General features: G+C 44.4%; 1 protein-coding gene across 1 annotated transcript in view; it reads right to left on the reverse strand.

The window, feature by feature from the left end:
* Positions 1–27,041, reverse strand: part of pkd1a (polycystic kidney disease 1a) — a 334,259-nt gene that overhangs the window by 1,165 nt on the left and 306,053 nt on the right. Inside the window, 7 exon segments of the mRNA XM_034188324.1 lie at positions 1–1,071; positions 4,737–5,063; positions 5,568–5,702; positions 5,776–6,066; positions 6,155–6,326; positions 7,170–7,344; positions 7,466–7,596. The exon segment at positions 1–1,071 is cut by the window's left edge and continues 1,165 nt beyond it. Coding sequence (XP_034044215.1) covers positions 289–1,071; positions 4,737–5,063; positions 5,568–5,702; positions 5,776–6,066; positions 6,155–6,326; positions 7,170–7,344; positions 7,466–7,596 — 2,014 coding nt within the window. The 3' untranslated portion in view covers positions 1–288.

Consider the following 27,041-nt stretch of genomic DNA (forward strand, 5'->3'; position numbering starts at 1 on the left):
ATAAAAGGTTTTCCTTTCCACACTTGTTTCTTTTGTTGGCTGTGTGGGCTGGGCCGAGGCTGGGTGGGACCCTGATGGGGGCAGGGCCGAGACGGGGTGGGACCCTGATGGGGGCAGGGCCGAGACGGGGTGGGACCCTGATGGGGGCAGGGCCGAGACGGGGCGGGATCCTGATGGGGGCAGGGCCGAGACGGGGCGGGATCCTGATGGGGGCAGGGCCGTGTTGAGGGCGGAACCATGATGGGGGCAGGACCTACTGTCTCCAGTCCACTGACGTTCTGTTGCTCCTCAGGTCTTCAGGGGTCCAGGTCCACTGAGGTGTGGGTGCACTTTGTTTTTCAGGGGGTGGGGCTTACGTTTCGACATTCTAACTGGGTGACTGAAGAGTCGAGAAAAGGGTGGAGTCTCTTTCTCTGCTGAGGACTCACAGCCATGATCTCTGACCTGATGGGCGGGACCAAGGGTTGACTTTGGTTGACTCTGGTTTTCACAGGTCGGGTCTGATGGGGGCAGGTGTCTGAGTGTGTTATGGGTGGACTTCAGGAAGAGGATGGGCGTGGCTATGGGCATCTTTCTGGGGTTGGCGGTGTTTTTCCCACAGTCCTTTTTGTCCTTCTTACTCCTTTTGACTTTCTCTCTCCGCGCCCCCTGACCCCCTCGGCGACGCCCCTTTTCCCTCCTCTTTCGGTGTGCTCGCTCCAGGCTGCACTCCAGGTGGTGCACATCCTCCATTGCTATGGTGACCCGATCCAGCTGTTGCAGCAGAGCATCCAAGGTAGGGAGGAGCCTCCTCAGGGAAGCTTCAGTCTCTGCCCTCTCTCTCCAGCTGACACCCGGACCCGGACCTGGACCCAGACCGAGTCCTGTGCTCACCACTGGAGCTTCAGTCAGGCTGCAGGGGCTGGATGATGCCGGACACCACGAGGCCTCTGAGCCAGCATCCACACTATCCGGAGTGGGCGGGGCCTCTGGACCGTCCAACGGGGGCAGACACAGGGACTTACAGTCACTGGTGGAGGATGAGCGGGATGGTGACGGCTCCATACCCTCGAATCGCACCTTGTGGCGAAACTACAAAAGGACAAATGATAAAGTCTGATCAGAGTGAGAACCGGAAGTATTTGGACATGGTTTCTGAAATGTTGACATTCAGGTTTTAAGAATTCTAGATGTTCACAGAGACCGAAGACAAAAAACAAACTGATTTAAAAAATAATCACCCTCACCTTAAAGCTAAGTCTGACCTTTGACCTCATTCATTATTTAACTGACTACTGCTTCTTTCGGCTGTTCCCGTTAGGGGTCGCCACAGCAGATCAATCGTTTCCATCTCATCCTGTCCTCTGTATCTTCCTCTGTCACACCAACCACCTGCATGTCCTCCCTCAGCACATCCATGAACCTCCTCTTTGGTCTCCCTCTTCTCCTCCTGCCTGGTGGCTCCATCCTCAGCATCCTTCTCCCTATATACCCTGGGTCCCTCCTCTGCACATGTCCAAACCATCTCAATCTCGCCTCTCTGACTTTGTCTCCAAACCGTCCCACCTGAGCTGTCCCTCTGATAAGTTCATTCCTAATCTTGTCCATTCTTGTCACTCCCAAAGAGAATCTCAACATATTCAGCTCTGCCACCTCCAGCTCTGCCTCCTGTCTTTTTGTTAGTGCCACTGTCTCTAAACCGTCCAACATAGCTGGTCTCACTACTGTTTTGTAAACTTTCCCCTTCACTCTTGCTGATATTCTTCAGTCACAAATCACTCCTGTCACCTTTCTCCACCCACTCCACCCTGCCTGCACTCTCTTCTTCACCTCTCTACCACACTCTCCATTACTTTGAACAGTTGACCCCAAATATTTAAACTCATCTACTTTCACCACTTCTACTTCTTATAACTGCACTATTCCACTGGGCTCCCTCTCATTCACACACATGGACTCAGTCTGAGTCCTGCTGACTTTCATTCCCCTGCTCTCCAGAGCATATCTCCACTTCTCCAGACTAGACTCAACTTGCTCTCTACTCTCACTACAGATCACAATGTCATCTGCAAACATCATAGTCCATGGGGACTCCTGTCTGATCTCATCCGTCAACCTGTCCATCACCACTGCAAACAAGAAAGGACTCAGAGCTAATCCTTGGTGTAATCCCACCTCCACCTTGAATGAGTCTGTCATTCCGACTGCGCATCTCACCGCTGTCACACTATTCTTGTACATGTCCTGCACTACCCTAACATACTTCTCTGCCACTCCAGACTTCCTCATACAATGCCACAACTCTTCTCTTGGCACCCTATCATAAGCTTTATCTAAGTCCACAAACCAGGGCTGGGAAATGAAAATTGTGAAATGAGATGAAAATTTGAAGGGGGTCTGGGGGGCACAGCCCCCCTTGAGCTGGGGTTTAGGGCCTGCAGGGCCCCAGAAATCAAATAAATGTTGTATCTAATGATACATTTTCACCATCTCCTGGAAGAAAAAAAAAAATCTCAAAAGAAGTGCATATTTAATTTTTTTTTTAAATATTTAAATAAATCCTGGACTCAACCTTTCATTTGAACTTTCAATGATCATGTTAACAACAGAATATGACATGGAAGTAGGACCTGAAATGACTTTCCTTTTAATTGTAAACTAAATAATCAGAACAATTAATGAGCTGTCTATGTAAAAAGCAGAAAGGGGCGTCCACATGACCCGACTCGGATTTTGATCTAATTTTTACTCTGGCTCTTAAAGTATGGATGTCCACATGCTACGTTTAGCTTGGAGCAGCCACAAAGCGTCACTGTAGCCTTGGGGTAATTTTTAATCCTTCGCTGTCCTTTGACCTCCACATTAGAAATATTACTAGGACTGCTTTCTTCTACCTGCGAAATATAGTGAAGAGTCGTCCCATCCTGTCTATGGATGATGCTGAGACCCTGATCCATGTGTTTATCTCTTCTAGATTGGACTACTGCAATGTTCTATTTTCTGGTTTACCGCAGTCTAGCATTAGGGCTCTCCAATTGGTTCAAAATGCTGCAGCCAGACTTTTGACACGAAGCAGAAAGTTTGACCACATTACACCCATTTTGGCATCTCTTCAATTTCAATTTAATCAATTTCAATTTATTAATTTATATAGCGCCAACTCACGACAATGTCGTCCCAAGGCGCTTCACACAATTCACTGGCTTCCTGTCCCAGTGAGATCAGATTTTAAGGTTCTGCTACTAACCTATAAAATTATTCATGGACTGGCACCTCCCTACCTAGCTGACCTAATTAAACCTTACGTACCGGCCCGGGCTTTACGTTCTCAGGGTGCAGGACTACTTTGTGTCCCTAGGGTGAATAAGAAGTCTGTGGGTCACAGAGCTTTCTCTTATCGTGCCCCTGTTCTGTGGAATGATCTCCCTGCATCAATAAAACAGTTAGATTCTGTGGAGATTTTCAAGTCCAGACTTAAGACGCACTTATTTTCCCTTTCATATGGCAGCATACTGGTACAGTTTTGTTTTACGCTTTTTACCCTTTTAATTAATTTATTAGTCATTGGAGCGGGTCGTGGCCTCAACTTTACCTAAATTCTGGGTCTTTTAGTGAAGTTTAGGGCTAGTGGCCGGCGATCACCTTAGTATTTCTCTGTTTTTGTTGTTGTTTAATGCTGACAAATTATACTGTATTTCTTGTCTTTCTGATGCCTGATTCTGTTTTTTCTCTCTGTTTAAGGTGCAGTTCCATCCAGAGATGGGAGTTGTATTCGTGTTGGTGAGCCTCCTGTCCTGTGCACCAACAGCATTTCCTGTATATTTGTTTTGTGAATTGTTCTGTAATTTGTGTCTGTATCATGGCCCAAGCAGAGGGTCACCCCTTTGAGTCTGGTCTGCTTGAGGTTTCTTCCTCAGAGGGAGTTTTTCCTTACCACTGTTGCTCTGGGGGTTGGTAAGGTTAGACCTTACCTGTGTGAAGCACTTTGAGGCAACTCTGTTGTGATTTGGTGCTACATAAATGAAAATAAATTGAAATTGAAAAACAGTAAAAAAAATATTTGGACTCATTGTGACATATGACAACACTGGATTACTCGCCTGTTATTAACCACTACATTACGGATCACAATAACTACATCAGTGATGTAGTTCTTTATGGACCTCAAGTTCCATTTTTTGTGGCCAACAGTTTTGAGGATCATGTTGAACTCTGTTCTGTCTGTCCACCTCACGTCTTTATTTTCTCTTGTCTCCTAGCTTTGTCTTCCTCCAGCTCTACCACTCCCCTTTCTTTGGAAATGAAGCCAACAAGCTGTATTTCTTGTCTTTCTGATGCCGGATTCTGTTTTTTGTCTCTGAGGTGCAGCTCCATCCAGAGATGGGTGTTGTATTTGTGCTGGAGACCCTCGCATTTCCTGTATATTTGTTTTGTGAATTGTTCTGTAATTTATGTCTGTATCATGGCCCAAGCAGAGGGTCACCCCTTTGAGTCTGGTCTGCTTGAGGTTTCTTCCTCAGAGGGAGTTTTTCCTTACCACTGATGTAGAAAAAAAACCCTCAAAAGTTTGTCAGAACTTTACCAGCTGTGCTCTGATTGGTCACATGACCTGTTTTAAAGCTGCAGGCTCACGGTGCAGTTTTATATTTTTGTACTTTGGTCCCATCGTGGACTGAGCAGATCACCTGATGGGTCCTGGGTCCCTCTCTAATCCAGTACTGGTACTAGGTACTGAGCCCTCGTGGTTGGTGCAGTACCTCCTTTGTCCGGCTGAGTCCCATCCACATCTTCAGTCTCCTCAGGAACAGCTCAACCATCTCGTAGTCCTGCAGGTCTCCGGTCGGGCGGTACAGCTCAGCACGTGCACGCCGGTAGTTCCTCAGCAACACCGAGGTGACCAACCACAGGAACAGCAGCCGAAGTACCACCAAGCTCGTGTGGAAAACCAGCAAGGAGGCGGAGCTGCAGGGACCCGTCATGGTCCAACTGGGCTGTCTCGATGACAAGCCACGCCCCCCAGCACCCAGCACAGAGAGACAGGCGGCGGCGACACTGACGTAGCCGTCAAGGACGGAGTGGAAGAGCTGCAGGAGAGGACACACACAGTTCAGGTCCCCTCAGACGTTAAACTCACCAAGACCCTTCAGCAGCATCTTGAAACCCCCACGTGAAGCTGAACCTTCATCTCAACTCCATCATGGTGGAATCAAGTCAAGTCTGGCAGCATGGCCCAGTCTGTCCGGCAGCCAGACGGACAGACAAACTCTTCATCCCCTAACCTCTAAAGGACCCATTGATCTGCTGCTGGCAGGTGAACCACGGGCGTGTCCACGTCCAGAGAAACAGTCACTGAACCTCCTGGTGTGTTTCTCTGGATGTGATCTGGCATGCAGGTGTCTCAGTGCTGAAGAGGGTCAAGGACATGCCCATTGTTCACCTGCCTGCAGGAGGTTCCTTTGGGGATGGGCGCTCTGCCTGGATTGTTCTGTCGTGTCATCTTAGTATCAACCTCGTGATAAACGTTCACTGTCAGATGGGTCGCGATCGCGTCTCGTCTAAACGATGAGGTGTGAGTTGTGCGCTCATACCAGGTGACCTGTGTGTGAGTACGTCAGCAGCACCAGCAGTGATGTCACAGCAATTCCCAGGAGTTCCCACACGGAGTGCCGCAGAGCTCTGCCGAACACGGCCCACTCCCTGAGGAAGCGCAGCTGATGGGACGCCTGCAGAAGCAGAGAGACAGAGTCAAGTCCCGCCCGCCCCTTGAAGCTGATAACCCAGAACCTGCTGAGTTACCTTCAGTACCAGGATGAAGAGCAGCAGGGCCGCCATGACGGCATACGTCTGCGTCCATTTGGCCAAAGCATAGAAATCTGTGTATGTGTCCTGTGGCTGCTTCAGGTACAGTGCCCACTGGTGGTTCGCCATGGAACAGCGGCTCAGGTGCAGAACGCACACAGACACCGCAAGACCCAAGTGACAGATACCCATGATCCTCCAGGCTGACAGCAGGTACACGTACCCCAGTCTGAGGATGCCCAACACACCGCGCAGCAGGAAGTACAACACCAGGATGAGAAGGACGACCTGGAGGACGGACAGCGACTGAAACCACCTGACGGACATGAAGATGCTAATTTTAATTCATGACTGCCTGTGGGTTGCCGGGGGTTACCGTCAGAAGGAGCTGCAGGTCCAGGCCTCTGACTGGACACAGGTTGATGACCACAAGTTCCAGGCTGGACTGGACTCGCTCAGAGACCGAGAACTCAAACAGGAAGGAGAAGACGGCCAGCAGGTTGGTGTTGATGTTGAAGAGTGAGAAGTCCACAAACACACCCTGGGTCCTAGGCAGGCAGGCAGGAAGGCAGGCAGGCACGCACACACACACACACACACACACACACACACCAGGGTGGTGGACCTCCACACTGACCACATGATCCAGCACGTGGCTCAAGTTCTCGAGTTTTGATTTCAACTGAAGGACTTTACATGACATTAGATGGACCTGGACCTGAACAAATAACCATCTGTTCATCTCGTAATCATTCAATGACAGGGTAACTGTCAGTTTGTGGGGATATAAATTGGCGGTTCAGTACTGGTTCCATATTCTTTGACATCTGGTAAAAACAGCGCCCCCACTGGTGTCTGAGTGAACAGCCAGCTGCTCCATCTCATGTCCCAGTTCAACCATGTGAGTTTCGTTCGTTGGATCCCTTGTTACCAACCTGGAGTCTGAGGCCCCTTAGGGGGCGCCAAAGATCACAGAGGTAGGCTTCGTCTGCTCTGAGGTTTTCAAAATTAAATGTTCACATGTTAACTCACAATAACGCAACAATCAAAAATCATGAAGATGATTTTCTTTGGATGAACTAAAGACAAAATGGGGGAAAAACTTTCATGTCAATTATTTTAATAACAAAATGGAACCAATCACTTCATTCTTTTTTGGTGGTGGTGGGAGGGGGGCAGCACTGGGACACACCAGTATTTCCCTGTCCTGGTCCTTGGGACCTGAAGTATTTCTACCTACACAAAATGAGCTGGAGCAGGTGTGTTGAGCCAGCTGCTGATTGGCTGATATGGTCTGAGTAGATCAGGGACAAATGGAATAGGACGTTTGGTCTTGAGGACCAGGATCAGGAAACACTGGGTTTGATGATGGACAGACAGGGTCTGGGTACCTGTGATCGAGCCAGTGGAGCTGCTGCAGCTGATGGATGAAGGCTGATGTCCGCTCCAGACTCGTGTTCAGCTCATGGACCAAATGTCTGCCACCGCCGTTCAGTACCGTGACATTCTGAGACGTAACCCAGCCCGTTGACCCCATATCACTTCCTGTCCAAGAAGCACTGATGCCTGAAAACAGACAACCACTTCCTGTTTCTGGTTCTCATTCAAAGATCATATTTATGACCACCCAAAGTTCAGTCTATGTGAAACTCTGCGGACAGTCGAGATCTGGACACTGAACTCTCACCACGTGTGTCATGAATCTGTCGAAGTCTCACGGTTCCCATTAACACACTTCCTGTGTCCTTCAAGAGGGTGGAGCCATCCAGTAGGCGGGGCAGCAAGGTGTGATTCAGCCACAGTAGCACATCGTCTTGGCTAAAAGACACAAAAAAGTTCTAACGCTGTTGCTAACTAAAATGTGTTAAATTCAACAAAAGAATGAGGACTTTTATTTTATAAAAAAAATATGCCATGTCTATTGTTGTTGTGGATAGAATACGCCACACCCAAAATTCAGTTAAGTTCATTTATATCATACAGCGACACGCATGGACTGGCTTAGGGCCCACCGGGCAAAATATGCAATGCCCGGTGGGCCGATACATATTTTGGGCCGGGGCTGTCATAATTTTATATTATATAAAATTTTAATAATATTTTATATATATATAAATAAATATAAATATATAAAGTAAAAAAAAAAAAAAATCATCCGTGACGGTATTTGAAACACAAAATGTGGCCATTGGTAGAATTTCTCGAAGGACACTGGGCTAATCCAATGAAATCTCTCAGCCCCCCCCCCCCCACACACACACAATGACCCAGGTGATCAATTTCTGCCATTTGAGCTGAACGGAGTTGGAGAGAGTTAAGTGAATATCCGGCTATAGAAATGGATAAACAACAGAAACGCAAGGGAGGCGCAGAGAAGCTGCAAAAGAAAAGGCTCAAAAGTCTACAAGTTGATCAGATGGTGGAAGCTGAAGGAGGAAGACTGTTGTGTCAAATTTAGCGAGTAGGTGAGAGAAGCACTGGTTGGAGGGGAAGCAATTTTGGACAACTGGAAAAGTACTGCAGATGTGGTGAGGGAGACAGCTAGGACAGTACTGGGTATGACATCTGGACAGAGGAAGGAAGACAAGGAGACTTGGTGGTGGAATGAAGAGGTCCAGGAAAGCATAAGGAAAAAGAGGTTGGCAAAAAGTTTTGGGACAGTCAGAGAGATGAAGAAAGTAGACAGGAGTACAAGGACATGCGGCGTAAGGCGAGAAGAGAAGTGGCAAAAGCGAAGGAAAAGGCATATTGCGAGCTGTACAAGAAGCTGAATAGTAAGGAAGGAGAAAAGGACTTGTACTGATTGGCCAGGCAAAGGGACAGAGCTGGAAAGGATGTGCAGCAGGTTAGAGTGGTAAAAGATGCACATGGTAATGTGCTGACAGGTGAGGAGTGTGTGCTGAGAAGGTGGAGGGAATATCTTGAAGATCTGATGAATAAAGAAAATGAGCGAGAGAAAAGGCTGGATGATGTGGTGAGAGAAAATCAGGAAGTACAAGAGCAGCAATATGGTTTCATGCCGAGAAAGAGCGCTACAGATGCAATGTTAGCTTTGAGAATACTGTTGGAGAAGTACAGAGAAGGACAGAAAGAGTTACACTGTGTCTGTGGACTTAGAAAAGCTTATGATAGGGTGACAAGAGAAGAGCTTTGGTACTGTATGAGGAAGTCTGGAGTGGCAGAGAAGTATGTTAGGGTAGTGCAGGACATGTACAAGAATAGTGTGACAGCGGTGAGATGTACAGTCGGAATGACAGACTCATTCAAGGTGGAGGTGGGATTACACCAAGGATCAGCTCTGAGTCCTTTCTTGTTTGCAGCGGTGATGGACAGGTTGACGGATGAGATCAGACAGGAGTCCCCATAGACTATGATGTTTGCAGATGACATTGTGATCTGTAGTGAGAGTAGAGAGCAAGTTGAGTCTAGTCTGGAGAGGTGGAGATATGCTTTGGAGAGAAGGGGAATGAAAGTCAGTAGAAGCAAGACTGAGTACATGTTTGTGAATGAGAGGGAGCCCAGTGGAATAGTGCAGTTACAAGGAGTAGAAGTGGTGAAAGTACAGTAGTGTTCAGAATAATAGTAGTGCTATGTGACTAAAAAGATGAATCCAGGTTTTGAGTATATTTCTTATTGTTACATGGGAAACAAGGTACCAGTAGATTCAGTAGATTCTCACAAATCCAACAAGACCAAGCATTCATGATATGCACACTCTTAAGGCTATGAAATTGGGCTATTAGTAAAAAAAAAGTAGAAAAGGGGGTGTTCACAATAATAGTAGCATCTGGTGGTGATGCTACAAACTCAAAACTATTATGTTCAAACTGCTTTTTTATCAATCCTGTGAATCACTAAACTAGTATTTAGTTGTATAACCACAGTTTTTCATGATTTCTTCACATCTGTGAGGCATTAATTTTGTTGGTTTGGAACCAAGATTTTACTGGTTTACTAGTGTGCTTGGGGTCATTGTCTTGTTGACACACCCATTTCAAGGGCATGTCCTCTTCAGCATAAGGCAACATGACCTCTTCAAGTATTTTGACATATCCAAACTGATCCATGATACCTGGTATGCAATATATAGGCCCAACACCATACAACCCCTGACAATAATGATGGAATCACCGGCCTCGGAGGATGTTCATTCAGTTGTTTAATTTTGTAGAAAAAAAGCAGATCACAGACATGACACAAAACTAAAGTCATTTCAAATGGCAACTTTCTGGCTTTAAGAAACACTATAAGAAATCAAGAAAAAAAGATTGTGGCAGTCAGTAACAGTTACTTTTTTAGACCAAGCAGAGGAAAAAAATATGGACTCACTCAATTCTGAGGAAAAAATTATGGAATCACCCTGTAAATTTTCATCCCCAAAACAACGTAACACCTGCATCAAATCAGATCTGCTCGTTAGTCTGCATCTAAAAAGGAGTGAACACACCTTGGAGAGCTGTTACACCAAGTGGACTGACATGAATCATGGCTCCAACACGAGAGATGTCAATTGAAACAAAGGAGAGGATTATCAAACTCTTAAAAGAGGGTAAATCATCACGCAATGTTGCAAAAGATGTTGGTTGTTCACAGTCAGCTGTGTCTAAACTCTGGACCAAATACAAACAACATGGGAAGGTTGTTAAAGGCAAACATACTGGTAGACCAAGGAAGACATCAAAGCGTCAAGACAGAAAACTTAAAGCAATATGTCTCAAAAATCGAAAAATGTACAACAAAACAAATGAGGAACGAATGGGAGGAAACTGGAGTCAACGTCTGTGACCGAACTGTAAGAAACCGCCTAAAGGAAATGGGATTTACATACAGAAAAGCTAAACGAAAGCCATCATTAACACCTAAACAGAAAAAAAACAAGGTTACAATGGGCTAAGGAAAAGCAATCGTGGACTGTGGATGACTGGATGAAAGTCATATTCAGTGATGAATCTCAAATCTGCATTGGGCAAGGTGATGATGCTGGAACTTTTGTTTGGTGCTGTTCCAATGAGATTTATAAAGATGACTGCCTGAAGAGAACATGTAAATTTCCAGTCATTGATGATATGGGGCTGCATGTCAGGTAAAGGCACTGGGGAGATGGCTGTCATTACATCATCAATAAATGCACAAGTTTACGTTGATATTTTGGACACTTTTCTTATCCCATCAATTGAAAGGATGTTTGGGGATGATGAAATCATTTTTCAAGATGATAATGCATCTTGCCATAGAGCAAAAACTGTGAAAACATTCCTTGCAAAAAGACACATAGGGTCAATGTCAATGAGCAGATCTGATTGGATGCAGGTGTTAATTTGGGGGATGAAAATTTACAGGGTGATTCCATAATTTTTTCCTCTGCTTGGTCTAAAAAAGTAACCGTTACTGACTGCCACAATTTTTTTTCCTGATTTCTTATAGTGTTTCTTACAGCCAGAAAGTCGCCATTTGAAATGACTTTAGTATTGTGTCATGTCTGTGATCTGCTTTTTTTCTACAAAATTAAACAACTGAATGAACATCCTCCGAGGCCGGTGATTCTATCATTTTTGCCAGGGGTTGTAGTAGGAGAAACATGCCCATATCATGATGGTTGCACCACCATGCTTCACTGTCTTCACTGTGAACTGTGGCTTGAATTCAGAGTTTGGGGGTCGTCTCACAAACTGTCTGCGGCCCTTGGACCCAAAAAGAACAATTTTACTCTCATCAGTCCACAAAATATTCCTCCATTTCTCTTTAGGCCAGTTGATGTGTTCTTTGGCAAATTGTAACCTCTTCTGCACATGTCTTTTATTTAACAGAGGGACTTTTTGGGGGATTCTTGCAAATAAATTAGCTTCACACAGGCGTCTTCTAACTGTCACAGCACTTACAGGTAACTCCTGGAGCTGATCATCCTGGAGCCTTTGCCATTCTGGTTATTCTTCTATCCATTTTGATGGTTGTTTTCAGTTTTCTTCCACGTGTCTCTGGATTTTTTGTCCATTTTAAAGCATTGGAGATCATTGTAGATGAACAGCCTATAATTTTTTGCACCTGCGTATAAGTTTTCCCCTCTCCAATCAACTTTTTAATCAAACTACGCTGTTCTTCTGAACAATGTCTTGAACGTCCCATTTTCCTCAGGCTTTCAAAGAGAAAAGCATGTTCAACAGGTGCTGGCTTCATCCTTAAATAGGGGACACCTGATTCACACCTGTTTGTTCCACAAAATTGATGAACTCAAATCAAATCAATTTTATTTATATAGCGCCAAATCACAACAAACAGTTGCTCCAAAGCGAGTTATATTGTAAGGTAAAAGCCATACAATAATTACAGAAAAACCCCAACGGTCAAAACGACCCCCTGTGAGCAAGCACTTGGCAACAGTGGGAAGGAAAAACTCCCTTTTAACAGGAAGAAACCTCCAGCAGAACCAGGCTCAGGGAGGGGCAGTCTTCTGCTGGGACTGGTTGGGGCTGAGGAAGAGAACCAGGAAAAAGACATGCTGTGGAACTCACTGACTGAATGTCACACTACTATTATTGTGAACACCCCCTTTTCTACTTTTTTTTTACTAATAGCCAATTTCATAGCCTTAAGAGTGTGCATATCATGAATGCTTGGTCTTGTTGGATTTGTGAGAATCTACTGAATCTACTGGTACCTTGTTTCCCATGTAACAATAAGAAATATACTCAAAACCTGGATTAATCTTTTTAGTCACATAGCACTATTATTCTGAACACTACTGTGTGTACACACACACAGACACACACACAGATATACGAGGTCTCTTAGATAATAAACCGACCCTTTTATTATTTTTTTTAACTATATGGATTTGAATGACATGCGATTACACCAATCATGCTTGAACCCTCGTGCGCATGCGTGAGTTTTTTCACGCGTGTCGGTGACGTCATTTCCCTGTGGGCAGGCCTTGAGTGAGATGTGGTCCCGCCCTCTCGGCTGAATTCCTTTGTTTCACACGCTGCTCGAGACGGCGCGCGTTGCTTTATCAAAAATTTTTCTGGACCTGTGAGGAATATCCGAGTGGACACTATTCGAGAAATTAAGCTGGTTTTCTGTGAAAAGTTTAACGGCTGATGAGAGATTATGGGGTGTTTCTGTCGGTGTAAGGACTTCCCACGGAGCGGGACGTCCTGCAGCGCTTCCAGGCGCTGTCGTCGGCCTGTTTCGAGCTGAAAACATCCTAATTTAAGGCTTAATTCACCCAGGACATCGTGAGAGAACAGAGAAGATTCAGAAGAGGCCGGCATGAGGAATTTATGCGGACATTCCACTGTTTAAGGACATTTTTTTAATGACTCGGCAAATCTGTGTGCGCCGCGACAGGAAAAACACCTCCGTGTTGAAAACCATTTGTAGAATTCAGGCGGCTTTTAATGGCTTTCAACAAGTGAGTAACTGAGAAATTGTTTAACAGCTTGGGCATGTTCCAACTTGCCCATTAAGATTTCCAACGGAGGTGTCTTTCCTGCCGCGACCCCCCGCGGTCGGGTCCAGCCCGACATGCGACTCTGCCCGCACGTTCTTTCATTACAAAATGACCATTAACAATGGAATGTCCGAATAAACTCCTCATGCCGACTTCTTCTGAAAGTTCTCTGTTCTCTGACGACTTACTGCGTCAACAGAGCCTGAAATGTGGAAGTTTTCAACTTGAAACGGCGAGACGCTGCCGCCTCGAAGCCGTCAGGCGCCGTGGACCGTCCTTAAAGCGACACTACCAGACCAAAATCTCTCATCAGCCGTTAAAATTTTTACCGAAAACCAGCTGAATTTATTGAATGGTGTCCACTCAGTTGTGCCTTACAGTTTTGAAAATTTTTTTATCAAACAAAGCAACAGTCTCTGAGCCATTCCTAAACAATGAAAAAAATCGACGAGCGGGTGGACGACTCCTCACTCAAAGACTGCCCACAGGCGAATGACGTAACCGACAGGCGTGAAAAAACTCTCGCATGCCCACGAGGGTTCAAGCATGTCTGATGTAATCACACGTGATTCAAATCCATATGGTTTTTGAAAAAATAATAAGGTCGGATACTTTTCTAATAGACCTCGTATATATATATATACTCAACAAAAATATAAATGCAACACTTTTGGTTTTGCTCCCATTTTGTATGAGATGAACTCAAAGATCTAAAACTTTTTCCACATACACAATATCACCATTTCCCTCAAATATTGTTCACAAACCAGTCTAAATCTGTGATAGTGAGCACTTCTCCTTTGCTGAGATAATCCATCCCACCTCACAGGTGTGCCATACCAAGATGCTGATTAGACACCATGAGTAGTGCACAGGTGTGCCTTAGACTGCCCACAATAAAAGGCCACTCTGAAAGGTGCAGTTTTATCACACAGCACAATGCCACAGATGTCGCAAGATTTGAGGGAGCGTGCAATTGGCATGCTGACAGCAGGAATGTCAACCAGAGCTGTTGCTCGTGTATTGAATGTTCATTTCTCTACCATAAGCCATCTCCAAAGGCGTTTCAGAGAATTTGGCAGTACATCCAACCAGCCTCACAACCGCAGACCACGTGTAACCACACCAGCCCAGGACCTCCACATCCAGCATGTTCACCTCCAAGATCGTCTGAGACCAGCCACTCGGACAGCTGCTGAAACAATCGGTTTGCATAACCAAAGAATTTCTGCACAAACTGTCAGAAACCGTCTCAGGGAAGCTCATCTGCATGCTCGTCGTCCTCATCGGGGTCTCAACCTGACTCCAGTTCGTCGTCGTAACCGACTTGAGTGGGCAAATGCTCACATTCGCTGGTGTTTGGCACGTTGGAGAGGTGTTCTCTTCACGGATGATGCGAAGAAGATGTGTTGCACTGCATGAGGCAAATGGTGGTCACACCAGATACTGACTGGTATCCCCCCCCCAATAAAACAAAACTGCACCTTTCAGAGTGGCCTTTTATTGTAGGCAGTCTAAGGCACACCTGTGCACTAATCATGGTGTCTAATCAGCATCTTGGTATGGCACACCTGTGAGGTGGGATGGATTATCTCAGCAAAGGAGAAGTGCTCACTATCACAGATTTCGACTGGTTTGTGAACAATATTTGAGAGAAATGGTGATATTGTGTATGTGGAAAAAGTTTTAGATCTTTGAGTTCATCTCATACAAAATGGGAGCAAAAACAAAAGTGTTGCGTTTATACAGTGGTGGGCACAGATAACCAAAAAATTAACTTCGATAACAGATAATCAGATAACTGAAAAGTTATCTCTGATAAAGATAAAACAATAAACCACCCAAAAATGTATCGGAAGTTACAGATAACCGATAACAGATAAATTCTAATATTATCTCTGGCACATTTACAACTACTAGTAAAACAGTTAAATGTGGTCTATTAAACATTAGGTCTCTCTCTTCTAAGTCCCTGTTAGTAAATGATATAATAATTGATCAATCAATCAATCAATCAATTTTTTTATATAGCGCCAAATCACAACAAACAGTTGCCCCAAGGCGCTTTATATTGTAAGGCAAGGCCATACAATAATTATGTAAAACCCCAACGGTCAAAACGACCCCCTGTGAGCAAGCACTTGGCTACAGTGGGAAGGAAAATCACTAATGATTAAATGCAGAGTGGTGCATACAGAGCAAAAAGAGAAAGAAACAGTGCATCATGGGAACCCCCCAGCAGTCTACGTCTATAGCAGCGTAACTAAGGGATGGTTCAGGGTCACCTGATCCAGCCAAAACTATAAGCTTTAGCAAAAAGGAAAGTTTTAAGCCTAATCTTAAAAGTAGAGAGGGTGTCTGTCTCCCTGATCTGAATTGGGAGCTGGTTCCACAGGAGAGGAGCCTGAAAGCTGAAGGCTCTGCCTCCCATTCTACTCTTACAAACCCTAGGAACTACAAGTAAGCCTGCAGTCTGAGAGCGAAGCGCTCTATTGGGGTGATATGGTACTACGAGGTCCCTAAGATAAGATGGGACCTGATTATTCAAAACCTTATAAGTAAGAAGAAGAATTTTAAATTCTATTCTAGAATTAACAGGAAGCCAACGAAGAGAGGCCAATATGGGTGAGATATGCTCTCTCCTTCTAGTCCCCGTCAGTACTCTAGCTGCAGCATTTTGAATTAACTGAAGGCTTTTTAGGGAACTTTAGGACAACCTGATAATAATGAATTACAATAGTCCAGCCTAGAGGAAATAAATGCATGAATTAGTTTTTCAGCATCACTCTGAGACAAGACCTTTCTGATTTTAGAGATATTGCGTAAATGCAAAAAAGCAGTCCTACATATTTGTTTAATATGCGCTTTGAATGACATATCCTGATCAAAAATGACTCCAAGATTTCTCACAGTATTACTAGAGGTCAGGGTAATGCCATCCAGAGTAAGGATCTGGTTAGACACCATGTTTCTAAGATTTGTGGGGCCAAGTACAATAACTTCAGTTTTATCTGAGTTTAAAAGCAGGAAATTAGAGGTCATCCATGTCTTTATGTCTGTAAGACAATCCTGCAGTTTAGCTAATTGGTGTGTGTCCTCTGGCTTCATGGATAGATAAAGCTGGGTATCATCTGCGTAACAATGAAAATTTAAGCAATACCGTCTAATAATACTGCCTAAGGGAAGCATGTATAAAGTGAATAAAATTGGTCCTAGCACAGAACCTTGTGGAACTCCATAATTAACTTTAGTCTGTGAAGAAGATTCCCCATTTACATGAACAAATTGTAATCTATTAGACAAATATGATTCAAACCACCGCAGCGCAGTGCCTTTAATACCTATGGCATGCTCTAATCTCTGTAATAAAATTTTATGGTCAACAGTATCAAAAGCAGCACTGAGGTCTAACAGAACAAGCACAGAGACGAGTCCACTGTCCGAGGCCATAAGAAGATCATTTGTAACCTTCACTAATGCTGTTTCTGTACTATGATGGATTCTAAAACCTGACTGAAACTCTTCAAATAGACCATTCCTCTGCAGATGATCAGTTAGCTGTTTTACAACTACCCTTTCAAGAATTTTTGAGAGAAAAGGAAGGTTGGAGATTGGCCTATAATTAGCTAAGATAGCTGGGTCAAGTGATGGCTTTTTAAGTAATGGTTTAATTACTGCCACCTTAAAAGCCTGTGGTACATAGCCAACTAACAAAGATAGATTGATCATATTTAAGATCGAAGCATTAAATAATGGTAGGGTTTCCTTGAGCAGCCTGGTAGGAATGGGGTCTAATAAACATGTTGATGGTTGGGAGGAAGTAACTAATGAAAATAACTCAGACAGAACAGAATTAAAGAAAAATAAAATAAAATAATAATAAATAAAATTTAAAAAATCTATATAAAATAAAGTTTATGCCATAAGTGTACAATAATCATACAAAGTCCTCCCAGTAGTACTGAGGAAGAGGTACTGCAGGCAAAATTGACATAACCTTAAACAATTCGTGTCCCATTCATAAAATAAATAACCTGCAAAATATAAATATATATATTCATAATAGTTACTGCCTAATAATTCAATTTGGTACAATAGAATTTAATATTGCCTATATTGATTTTATACATTGTTCTCCTGGGGGATTTCAACGCCCACATGGGTGGCGACAGTGAGACCTGGAGGGGGTGATCGGGAAGCACGGCCTCCCCGATCTGAACCCGAGTGGTGTTCAGTTGTTGGACTTCTGTGCTAGTCAGTTTGTCCATCACGAACACCATGTTCGAGCACAAGGGTGTCCATAAGTGCACGTGGCACCAGGACACCCTGAGCCGGAGGTTGATCGACTTTGTAGTCGTATCATCTGACCTTCGGCCACGTGTCTCGGACACTCGGGTAAAGAGAGGGGCAGAGCTGTCGACCGATCACCACCTGGTGGTGAGTTGGATCCGCTGGGAGGGGAGGAAGCCGGTCAGACCTGGCAGGCCCAAACGTATCGTGAGGGTCTGCTGGGAACGACTGGCGGAACCCTCTGCCAGGGAGGTCTTCAACTCCCACCTCCAGAAGAGCTTCTCCCAGATCCCGGGGGAGGTTGGCGACATGGAGTCCGAGTGGACCATGTTCTCCACCTCCATTGTTGATGCGGCCACTCGTAGCTGTGGTCGCAAGGTCTCTGGTGCCTGTCGCGGCGGCAATCCCCGAACCCGGTGGTGGACACCGGAAGTAAGGGATGCCGTCAAGCTGAAGAAGGAGTCCTACTTATCTTTGTTGGTAGGTGGGACCCCAGAGGCAGCTGACAGGTACCGGCAGGCCAAGCGTGCCGCAGCCCGTGCGGTCGCAGAGGCAAAAACTCGGGTCTGGGAGGAGTTCGGGGAGGCTATGGAGGAGGACTATCGGTCGGCCTCGAAGAGATTCTGGCAAACCGTCCGACGCCTCAGGAGGTGGAAGCAGCTCTCCACCGGCACTGTTTACGGTGCGGGTGGGGAGCTGTTGACCCTGACTGGGGATGTTGTTGGGCGGTCGAAGGAGTACTTCGAGGATCTCCTCAATCCCATCGTCACGTCTTCCGAAGAGGAAGCAGAGACTGGGGACCCAGAGGCGGACTCATCCATTACCCAGGCAGAAGTCACCGAGGTGGTTAGAAAGCTCCTCGGTGGCAAGGCTCCTGGGGTGGATGAAATCCGTCCTGAATACCTTAAGTCTCTGGATGTTATGGGACTGTCTTGGCTGACATGCCTCTGCAACATCGCGTGGCGATCGGGCACAGTGCCTCTGGATTGGCAGACCGGGGTGGTGGTCCCTCTGTTTAAGAAGGGGGACCGGAGGGTGTGTTCCAACTATAGGGGGATCACACTCCTCAGCCTCCCCGGTAAGGTCTATTCCAGAGTACTGGAGAGGAGAATTCGACCGATGGTCGAACCTCGGATTCAGGAGGAGCAGTGTGGTTTTCGTCCTGGTCGCAGCACACTGGACCAGCTCTACACGCTCCATCGGGTGCTCGAGGGTTCATGGGAGTTCGCCCAACCAGTCCACATGTGTTTTGTGGATCTGGAGAAGGCATTCGATGGTGTCCCTCGGGGCACCCTGTGGGGAGTGCTCCGGGAGTACGGGGTCCGGGGTCCTTTGCTAAGGCCTATCCGGTCCCTGTACGACTCCAGCAGGAGCTTGGTTCGCATTGCCGGTAGTAAGTCAAACCTGTTTCCAGTGCACGTTGGCCTCCGCCAGGGCTGCCCTTTGTCACCGGTTCTGTTCATTATTTTTATGGACAGAATTTCTAGGCGCAGCCAGCGTGTAGAGGGGGTCTGGTGTGGGAACCACAGAATCTCGTCTCTGCTGTTTGCGGACGATGTGGTTCTGTTGGCTTTGTCAAATCAGGACCTTCAGCGTGCACTGGGGCGGTTTGCAACCAAGTGTGAGGCGTCCGGGATGAAAATCAGCACCTCCAAATCTGAGGCCATGGTTCTCGACCAGAAAAAGGTGCTTTGCCCTCTTCAGGTCGGTGGAGTGTCCTTGCCTGAAGTGGAGGAGTTTAAGTATCTCGGGGTCTTGTTCACGAGTGAGGGACAGATGGAGCATGAGATCGATAGACGGATCGGTGCAGCATCTGCAGTGATGCGGTCGCTGTATTGGACCGTCGTGGTGAAGAGAGAGCTGAGTAGGGGGGCAAAGCTCTCGATTTACCGATCAATCTACGTTCCGATCCTCATCTATGGTCATGAGATTTGGTTCATCACCGAAAGAACGAGATCGCGGGTACAAGCGGCCGAGATGAGTTTCCTCCACAGGGTGGCTGGGCGCTCCCTTAGAGATAGGGTGAGGAGCTCGGCCACTCGGGAGGAGCTCGGAGTCGAGCTGCTGCTCCTCCACATCGAAAGGAGTCAGTTGAGGTGGCTCGGGCATCTTTTCCGGATGCCCCCTGGACGCCTCGTTGGAGAGATGTTCCGGGCACGTCCCATTGGGAGGAGGCCCTGGGGAAGACCCAGGACACGCTGGAAGGACTACATCTCTCAGCTGGCTTGGGAACGCCTTGGGGTTCCCCTGGAGGAGCTGGGGGAGGTGTGTGTGGATCGGGAGGTCTGGGCGGCTTTGCTTGAGCTGCTGCCCCCGCGACCCGACTCCGGATAAAGCGGAAGAAGATGGATGGATGGATGATTTTATACAAAATTACCACTACTCAAAAAGGAAAAAGTTTTGCCTCAAGTATCTCCTCCCACACCAACCCCACTATTTAATCAAAAATACGTCCCCATGATTTAGAATAAATGTCTGAATTGTTGTTTAACCTTGCCAATAACTTCTCATATGAAACTACCTTCATTGTGATATCCATCCATCTATCAAAAGTTGGAGGAGAGGGATCCTTCCACACCGTTAAAATTACCCGTGCTGCTGTCATGACTCCTGTCTTCAAGACCACATATTCATATTTTGTAATTCCTGGAATTAATGACTGATCTCCTAGTAAACATAATCTTGGTGACCTGGGTATTGTTTTGCCAATCCACCTTTCCAAATATTCTGTAAACTTTTCCACATTCCCAAAACATATGCAAGAAGGTTCCAGGGGCTAAGTGACACTTCCAGCATTTGTCATTCACCATAATCCCCATTCTTTTAAGTTTAGATGGTGTGTAGTACCATCTGTGCAAAAGTTTATATTGAGTAAACTGCCCTCTAGCCTCCTTTATATATTTACAAGAATGCAAAAGTATCCTATCCCATTCTTCTTTATTTATATTACAACCCAGGTCCCTTTGCCAAACAACTCTCAAATTATCACATGTCCTTTCTTAACTTAATGAAAACTTTGTAAAATAGAGCTGCTTTTTGCACTCCAATAGTTAGTTTACAATACTCCACTACAGGGTTTATTTCGTGAGTAAATTTGCCTTTGATAATGCAGTCTCTCAATTGTAAATGCTTCCAAAGATTCCCTCTCCTTTCCAACCTATATTTTTGAATGATTCCCTCAAAAGACATTATCACACCATGTTCATGAAGTTGACCAACTTTAGTAATTCCCTTTTCAATCCATTTTTTCCAAGTGACAGTTTTTTTCCAATTCGTATAGCAGTATTATTCCACAAAGATGCATAATGTTGTCTTAAATGAGATACCTCACTCCAAACATGTTTTGAATATGTGAGGACTGGGTTGTCATGTAATCAGTTAGTATTTGACTCTTGAGATAAAATGTCCAGAAACGTGAATGGTTCAGCCAGCTCCTGCTCAATCTTGATCCAGCTCACATCCAAGTCCGTTTTTGTCCAATGTTTTGCCAACGTTGACATTTCAAAAGCCAGATTATAAAGTTTTACATCTGGAGGTGGAAGACCTCCAATTTCTTTTGGGGCGCACATCTTTTTTATATTTATTCTTGGTCTTTTTTTCTCCCATAAAAAATCTTTTATTATCCTCTCAAATTTAACAAATATATCTGGTGGAATTTTCACAGGTTTTCCAAGATAATTTTTATATTCAGAAACATGGAGTACCTATGGGTAGCCCCTTTTCACCTTCATTCTGTAATTTGTATATGGGTCTGTTTGAAGAAAAATTCATTTATCAGGAACATGCATTTAAAGAAAATGTGTGTATGTGGAAGAGATATTTGGGTGATATTTTTTGTTTATTCAAAGGGACAAGACAGAGACTTGAATCCTTTTATGTATATTTGAACTCATGTTGTCCATTTATCTTTCTCCATGGACTCTGACCAAGAGTGTTTGAGCTTCTTGGATTTGTGGATTATTAGCGAGGGGAATCGGCTGTATACGGACTTATACAAGAAGCCTACAGCAACGAACTCTTCACTCAGAGCTGACTCCAATCATCCACTTCCATTGAAGAAGAGCCTCCCATACACTCAGTTTTGTAGGCTTAAAAGAATATGCCTCAAGAATGATGACTTTGACAGAAATCTAAATATGATGATGACAAACTTTGAACAGAGAGGTTATAAAAAATCAGTTTTGAATGAGGCTGCCACAAAGATAAGAAACAGACCAAGGTCTGATTTACTTAGGTTCAATCCCCCCAAAAGTGCCAATAAAAGGATCATATTTTCTACTGTTTATTCAAAACCTGCTGAACAGTTTAAAAAGATCATTTCAAAGCATTGGCACATTTTACAAACTGACTCCACCTTGGGGGAGGGCTTTAAACAGCACCCTCTGGTGGTGTACAAAAGAGAAACCTTAGAGACGAACTGGTACATTCCTATCTTCCTCCTTCTCCACCCAAAACAGGCCAAATCATGTTGACTCCTATCCCTGATGGTAATCGCAGGTGTGGAGGCTGTAGTCAATGTAACTACACCTACTGCTGTAACAGTTTGAAACATCCCCACACTGGTAAAGTCATACCCATCAGAGGCATCACAAAATCTGTTATCTACATGATTACCTGCCCATGTGGAAAAGCCTACGTGGGAAAAACAAGCAGGGCTTTAAAAACAGGAATTGCAGAACATAGGAGCACAATAAGATGTAAAAACTTAAATGATCCTGTGGCAGCTCATTTTGTGGAATTCAATCATCCGATCTCTTCTTTCAGATATATTGGTATTGAACATGTAACTCTGCCACCAAGAGGTGGGAACCTGGAAGTGCTACTGACAAAAAGAGAGCACTTCTGGATCCACCATTTGAAGACTCTCACTCCTCATGGACTCAATATTGACTTTGATTTAAGATGTTTTTTGTGATTATGTTTTTGCAATCATGTATTGTTTATACTGATGTTTTTTCTTTTGAACATTTCATAATCTTGTCTTCTATTGCTCTACTGGTGGTTGGCTCTCACTGCGGTATTGTATCACTTCCTGTTCCAGAGCACAGCGGTGTTTTGCTGTATCTGTTAGCTGTTTAATCTGCGCAGTTAGATTGATCTAGTTAACTAGATAACGATTTGTTTCACAGTGTAATCTTCACGTGCCTTAACTAAAGCACTCCCTCTGCTGAATCACCTCTAAATTATTTACACATTATTCACTTTGTGTGCTTTTAGGAATCCGCTAGCTTAGCGCAGCTACTAGCTCTTAGCCGGTTTAGCATGGCGGCTTCTCCTGTCTCTCCCGCACTTTTCTGCTCTGGGTGTGAAATGTTTAGTTATTCCTCGGCCTCCTTTAGCAGTAATGGTACTTGTAATAAGTGTAGCTTATTCGTAGCTTTGGAGGCCAGGCTGGGCGTATTGGAGACTTGGCTCCGCACCATGGAAAATTCTACAGCTAGCCAGGCCCATGTAGTCGGTGCGGACCAAGGTAGCTTAGCCACCGTTAGTTTCCCTCTGGCAGATCCCGAGCAGCTGGGAAAGCAGGCCGACTGGGTGACTGTGAGGAGGAAGCGTAGCCCTAAACAGAAGCCCCGTCTACACCGCCAACCCGTTCACATTTCTAACCGTTTTTCCCCACTCGACGACACACCCGCCGAGGATCAAACTCTGGTTATTGGCGACTCTGTTTTGACAAATGTGAAGTTAGCGACACCAGCAACCATAGTCAATTGTCTTCCGGGGGCCAGAGCAGGCGACATTGAAGGAAATTTGAAACTGCTGGCTAAGGCTAAGCGTAAATTTGGTAAGATTGTAATTCACATCGGCAGTAATGACACCCGGTTACGCCAATCGGAGGTCACTAAAATTAACATTGAATCGGTGTGTAACTTTGCAAAAACAATGTCGGACTCTGTAGTTTTCTCTGGGCCCCTCCACAATCGGACCGGGAGTGACATGTTTAGCCGCATGTTCTCCTTGAATTGCTGGCTGTCTGAGTGGTGTCCAAAAAATGAGGTGGGCTTCATAGATAATTGGCAAAGCTTCTGGGGAAAACCTGGTCTTGTTAGGAGAGACGGCATCCATCCCACTTTGGATGGAGCAGCTCTCATTTATAGAAATCTGGCCAATTTTCTTAAATCCTCCAAACCGTGACTATCCAGGGTTGGGACCAGAAAGCAGAGTTGTAGTCTTACACACCTCTCTGCAGCTTCTCTCCCCCTGCCATCCCCTCATTACCCCATCCCCGTAGAGACGGTGCCTGCTCCCAGACAACCAATAACCAGCAAAAATCTATTTAAGCATAAAAATTCAAAAAGAAAAAATAATATAGCACCTTCAACTGCACCACAGACTAAAACAGTTAAATGTGGTCTATTAAACATTAGGTCTCTCTCTTCTAAGTCCCTGTTGGTAAATGATATAATAATTGATCAACATATTGATTTATTCTGCCTTACAGAAACCTGGTTACAGCAGGATGATTATGTTAGTTTAAATGAGTCTGTTGGGTATTTTCATTCTGCCTGGGTCATCTTCACATGTCCTGAAAAAGAGCTTAGCGTGCACACAGAGATACCACAACTTGCAGAAGCACGTCATGTCACATATCTTAAGTAACCTTCACCCATCACATCAGTACAGTACACTTTATCAGAGCAGAGAACACAAAACATGCATGATAAAATAAAACAGTGTATCTACAGAATAACTCCAACAGAGTCAACACCCCCGAGTCACACTAACTGCCAGAACGCTCGTAGCACGGGCCGAGGGGGAGGATTAGCAGCAATCTTCCACTCCAGCTTATTAATTAATCAAAGACCCAGACAGAGCTTTAATTCATTTGAAAGCTTGACTCTTAGTCTTGTCCATCCAAATTGGAAGCCCCAAAAACCAGTTTTATTTGTTATTATCTATCGTCCTCCTGGTCGTTACTGTGAGTTTCTCTGTGAATTTTCAGAACTTTTGTCTGACTTAGTGCTTAGCTCAGATAAGATAATTATAGTGGGCGATTTTAACATCCACACAGATGCTGAGAATGACAGCCTCAACACTGCATTTAATCTATTATTAGACTCAATTGGCTTTGCTCAAAATGTAAATGAGTCCACCCACCACTTTAATCATATCTTAGATCTTGTTCTGACTTATGATATGGAAATTGAAGACTTAACAGTATTCCCTGAAAACCCCCTTCTGTCTGATCATTTCTTAATAACATTTACATTTACTCTGATGGACTACCCAGCAGTGGGGAATAAGTTTCATTACACTAGAAGTCTTTCAGAAAGCGCTGTAACTAGGTTTAAGGATATGATTCCTTCTTTATGTTCTCTAATGCCATATACCAACACAGTGCAGAGTAGCTACCTAAACTCTGTAAGTGAAATAGAGTATCTCGTCAATAGTTTTACATCCTCATTGAAGACAACTTTGGATGCTGTAGCTCCTCTGAGAAAGAGAGCTTTAAATCAGAAGTGCCTGACTCCGTGGTATAACTCACAAACTCGCAGCTTAAAGCAGATAACCCGTAAGTTGGAGAGGAAATGGCGTCTCACTAATTTAGAAGATCTTCACTTAGCCTGGAAAAAGAGTCTGTTGCTCTATAAAAAAGCCCTCCGTAAAGCTAGGACATCTTACTACTCATCACTAATTGAAGAAAATAAGAACAACCCCAGGTTTCTTTTCAGCACTGTAGCCAGGCTGACAAAGAGTCAGAGCTCTATTGAGCCGAGTATTCCTTTAACTTTAACTAGTAATGACTTCATGACTTTCTTTGCTAATAAAATTTTAACTATTAGAGAAAAAATTACTCATAACCATCCCAAAGACGTATCGTTATCTTTGGCTGCTTTCAGTGATGCCTGTATTTGGTTAGACTCTTTCTCTCAGATTGTTCTGTCTGAGTTATTTTCATTAGTTACTTCATCCAAACCATCAACATGTCTATTAGACCCCATTCCTACCAGGCTGCTCAAGGAAGCCCTACCACTATTTAATGCTTCGATCTTAAATATGATCAATCTATCTTTATTAGTTGGCTATGTACCACAGGCTTTTAAGGTGGCAGTAATTAAACTATTACTTAAAAAGCCATCACTTGACCCAGCTATCATAGTTAATTATAGGCCAATCTCCAACCTTCCTTTTCTCTCAAAAATTCTTGAAAGGGTAGTTGTAAAACAGCTAACTGATCATCTGCAGAGGAATGGTCTATTTGAAGAGTTTCAGTCAGGTTTTAGAATTCATCATAGTACAGAAACAGCATTAGTGAAGGTTACAAATGATCTTCTTATGGCCTCAGACAGTGGAGTCATCTCTGTGCTTGTTCTGTTAGACCTCAGTGCTGCTTTTGATACTGTTGACCATAAAATTTTATTACAGAGATTAGAGCATGCCATAGGTATTAAAGGCACTGCGCTGCGGTGGTTTGAATCATATTTGTCTAATAGATTACAATTTGTTCATGTAAATGGGGAATCTTCTTCACAGACTAAAGTTAATTATGGAGTTCCACAAGGTTCTGTGCTAGGACCAATTTTATTCACTTTATACATGCTTCCCTTAGGCAGTATTATTAGACGGCATTGCTTAAATTTTCACTGTTACGCAGATGATACCCAGCTTTATCTATCCATGAAGCCAGAGGACACACACCAATTAGCTAAACTGCAGGATTGTCTTACAGACATAAGGACATGGATGACCTCTAATTTCCTGCTTTTAAACTCAGATAAAACTGAAGTTATTGTACTTGGCCCCACAAATCTTAGAAACATGGTGTCTAACCAGATCCTTACTCTGGATGGCATTACCCTGACCTCTAGTAATACTGTGAGAAATCTTGGAGTCATTTTTGATCAGGATATGTCATTCAAAGCGCATATTAAACAAATATGTAGGACTGCTTTTTTGCATTTACGCAATATCTCTAAAATTAGAAAGGTCTTGTCTCAGAGTGATGCTGAAAAACTAATTCATGCATTTATTTCCTCTAGGCTGGACTATTGTAATTCATTATTATCAGGTTGTCCTAAAAGTTCCCTGAAAAGCCTTCAGTTAATTCAAAATGCTGCAGCTAGAGTACTGACGGGGACTAGAAGGAGAGAGCATATCTCACCCATATTGGCCTCTCTTCATTGGCTTCCTGTTAATTCTAGAATAGAATTTAAAATTCTTCTTCTTACTTATAAGGTTTTGAATAATCAGGTCCCATCTTATCTTAGGGACCTCGTAGTACCATATCACCCCAATAGAGCGCTTCGCTCTCAGACTGCAGGCTTACTTGTAGTTCCTAGGGTTTGTAAGAGTAGAATGGGAGGCAGAGCCTTCAGCTTTCAGGCTCCTCTCCTGTGGAACCAGCTCCCAATTCAGATCAGGGAGACAGACACCCTCTCTACTTTTAAGATTAGGCTTAAAACTTTCCTTTTTGCTAAAGCTTATAGTTAGGGCTGGATCAGGTGACCCTGAACCATCCCTTAGTTATGCTGCTATAGACGTAGACTGCTGGGGGGTTCCCATGATGCACTGTTTCTTTCTC

This window comes from Thalassophryne amazonica, chromosome 15 (genome assembly GCF_902500255.1).
Source record: "Thalassophryne amazonica chromosome 15, fThaAma1.1, whole genome shotgun sequence".
NCBI classification, from domain to species: domain Eukaryota; kingdom Metazoa; phylum Chordata; class Actinopteri; order Batrachoidiformes; family Batrachoididae; genus Thalassophryne; species Thalassophryne amazonica.